This window comes from Protobothrops mucrosquamatus, unplaced genomic scaffold (assembly GCF_001527695.2).
Source record: "Protobothrops mucrosquamatus isolate PMUCROS unplaced genomic scaffold, P.Mucros_1.0 scaffold4343, whole genome shotgun sequence".
Taxonomy (NCBI): Eukaryota; Metazoa; Chordata; class Lepidosauria; order Squamata; family Viperidae; genus Protobothrops; species Protobothrops mucrosquamatus.
In genome coordinates, this window is record NW_015390257.1 from 29,425 (window position 1) to 31,484 (window position 2,060).

At 53.0% G+C, this 2,060-nt stretch overlaps 1 protein-coding gene across 1 annotated transcript in view; it reads left to right on the forward strand.

Moving 5' to 3' along the window:
- LOC107298866 (steroidogenic factor 1-like) overlaps positions 1-1,600 on the forward strand; it is a gene marked incomplete at its 3' end in the record, with an annotated part of 4,656 nt that extends 3,056 nt beyond the window's left edge. Inside the window, exon 2 of the mRNA XM_015828231.1 lies at positions 1,459-1,600. Within this exon, the coding sequence (XP_015683717.1) occupies positions 1,459-1,600 (142 nt within the window). The remainder of the gene's footprint in view (positions 1-1,458) is intronic.
- Between the last annotated feature and the right edge of the window lie 460 nt (positions 1,601-2,060).

The window sequence follows — 2,060 nt, forward strand, 5'->3', positions numbered from 1 at the left end:
AGCCACGTTCCCAAACGACCTCCCCCTCCCCACTTTTAAGAAAGGGGGCTGTCCCCTTAAAAACGTGGGTCGTCTTCATTTTAAAATCAACGCGGGGCCTTTACAGAAAATAAATAGCTTATTTTTTTCTTCCCTCTGGCTATTTTCCTGCGATTTGGGGAGAGGAGAGGGTTGATTCTGCAGCTTGGGGGAGGGTCGTGAAAATGGGTCGCCCCTGGTCGGGAGAGGACCCTCGCCCTGTGCCTTGGATTTGAGGGGTGGGCGAGGGAAAGAAGGGAGAAAGGAGCGCGTTTTTGTGTTTTTTTTGCCAAGCGTGGGAAATCTCGAGGTGGGGGGTCGTATTAAAATAGGAATCCGCACGTTAGTTATCAATGGAATTATTTCTTATTAATGCGCGCCATCTTCTTTCTATTTCAATAAGGGCCCTCGGGTTCATATCGATCACGCTATTTTAAATAATTATAATTATTAACGAGCCAATATCTACAGATTCTCAGTCATTCGGGTCATCCTTGTCCCAAAGATGCTTTTTTTAATTATTTTTTTTCGTCTACGAGGCAACTGGACTTTCTTGTTTTTCTCTGAAGACCTTTCGCTTCTTCAGAAGCTTCTTTGGGTGAGAAGCGAAACGTCTTCAAAAGAAAACAAGAAAGTCCAGTTGCCTCGCGGAGAATTAAAAAAAAAGGCACCTTTGGGACTAACCAGCCAACAGTTCTTGCCTTGTTGTCTTGCATCCTGTTCAACCGGTCCTTCCACTTAGGCCAGGATTATAAGCCCATTTCACGGATGGACACTGAGGCCAGAGAACGAAAGACTGAATTCTGGCAGGGAGCGGTGACCCCCCCCTCTCTCTCTCTCGGGATTGGGGCTCACGCTTAACTACTCTTCCAAGTTAGCCTACCTCGCAGGGCTGGGGTGAGGATAAGACGAGGAGAGGGAGCAGCAGGTCGGTCAGGCTGGCCTAAAGAATTTCTGTAGAAATGTCCCGTGTTAAAATTGTGTGAATTTGGATGCCTCGAGGACGTGTCCCAAAAAAAAACCGGGGTGGGGGGACACGTTTGTTTGAGCCAGTTTTACAGTGAGCTGCGGAATTGTATCCAGAGCCCGGGCTGCGTTGACTACGCCAGCAAACTTTCTTAAAATTATTATTATTATTATTTTTATTTTATATGACGTTCCCACCAAGAAAAGATAAAACGGCGCCGCAGCCAAACCGATTCGGGATTCGCGGTGGTTCGTTTGGGGGAGTTAAGAGGGTCTTTGGACCCCCCCCCTCTGCTCCCGGGACAGACCAGGGGAATCTGGGATTGCAATCCCCAGATAAGGGGTTTTTTCCAGATTGGGGAGGGGGCACTGAAACACACCCCCTTTCTAGGAGAGGGTCGTTTCCCGCGCCCGTTTGCGCTCCTTCCCTCTTCCCTTCCGTCTCCCTCTTTCAGTCCCTCTCTCCTCGCCCAGGGCTTCTTCAAGAGGACCGTGCAGAACAACAAGCACTACACGTGTACCGAGACCCAGAACTGCAAGATCGACAAGACGCAGCGGAAGAGGTGTCCTTACTGCCGTTTCCAGAAGTGCCTGGCCGTGGGGATGCGGCTGGAAGGTGAGCGCTCTGGGTCTGCCTTGGGGGGGGGAAGGAACGGGGGTGGGCGTCCTTGCCTTCGCTGGGGGGCCGTGGGAAGGAGGGAGAGCCCCTCTAGCTTTACTCCCACGGAGGGCAGCCTCGGCCCGCGGGGGGGGTGGGGTGGACGTGGGCAGGCAAGCAACTCAGCTGCGCCGGCGGCGAGTCGGCCTTGGGAAGCAGAGAAAACGAAAGTGCTTCCCCGGGCGGGAGAAAGTGGCGTCGGTGGGGAGGGAAGGAGGGAGGCCATCTGCCCGAGCTTTCTCGCCTGGATCCCCCCAACAGGGTCCCCCCCCAAACGTTTGGGGACGGGCCGGAGGTGAGAGAAGGCCAGGCACTCTGCCCATGTTTAGGACACTCGAAACGTCCCAAAGGTGCTTTTTTCAGAGGCAACTGGACTTCTCTCTCTCTCTCTCTCTCTCTCTCTCTCTCTCTCTCTCTC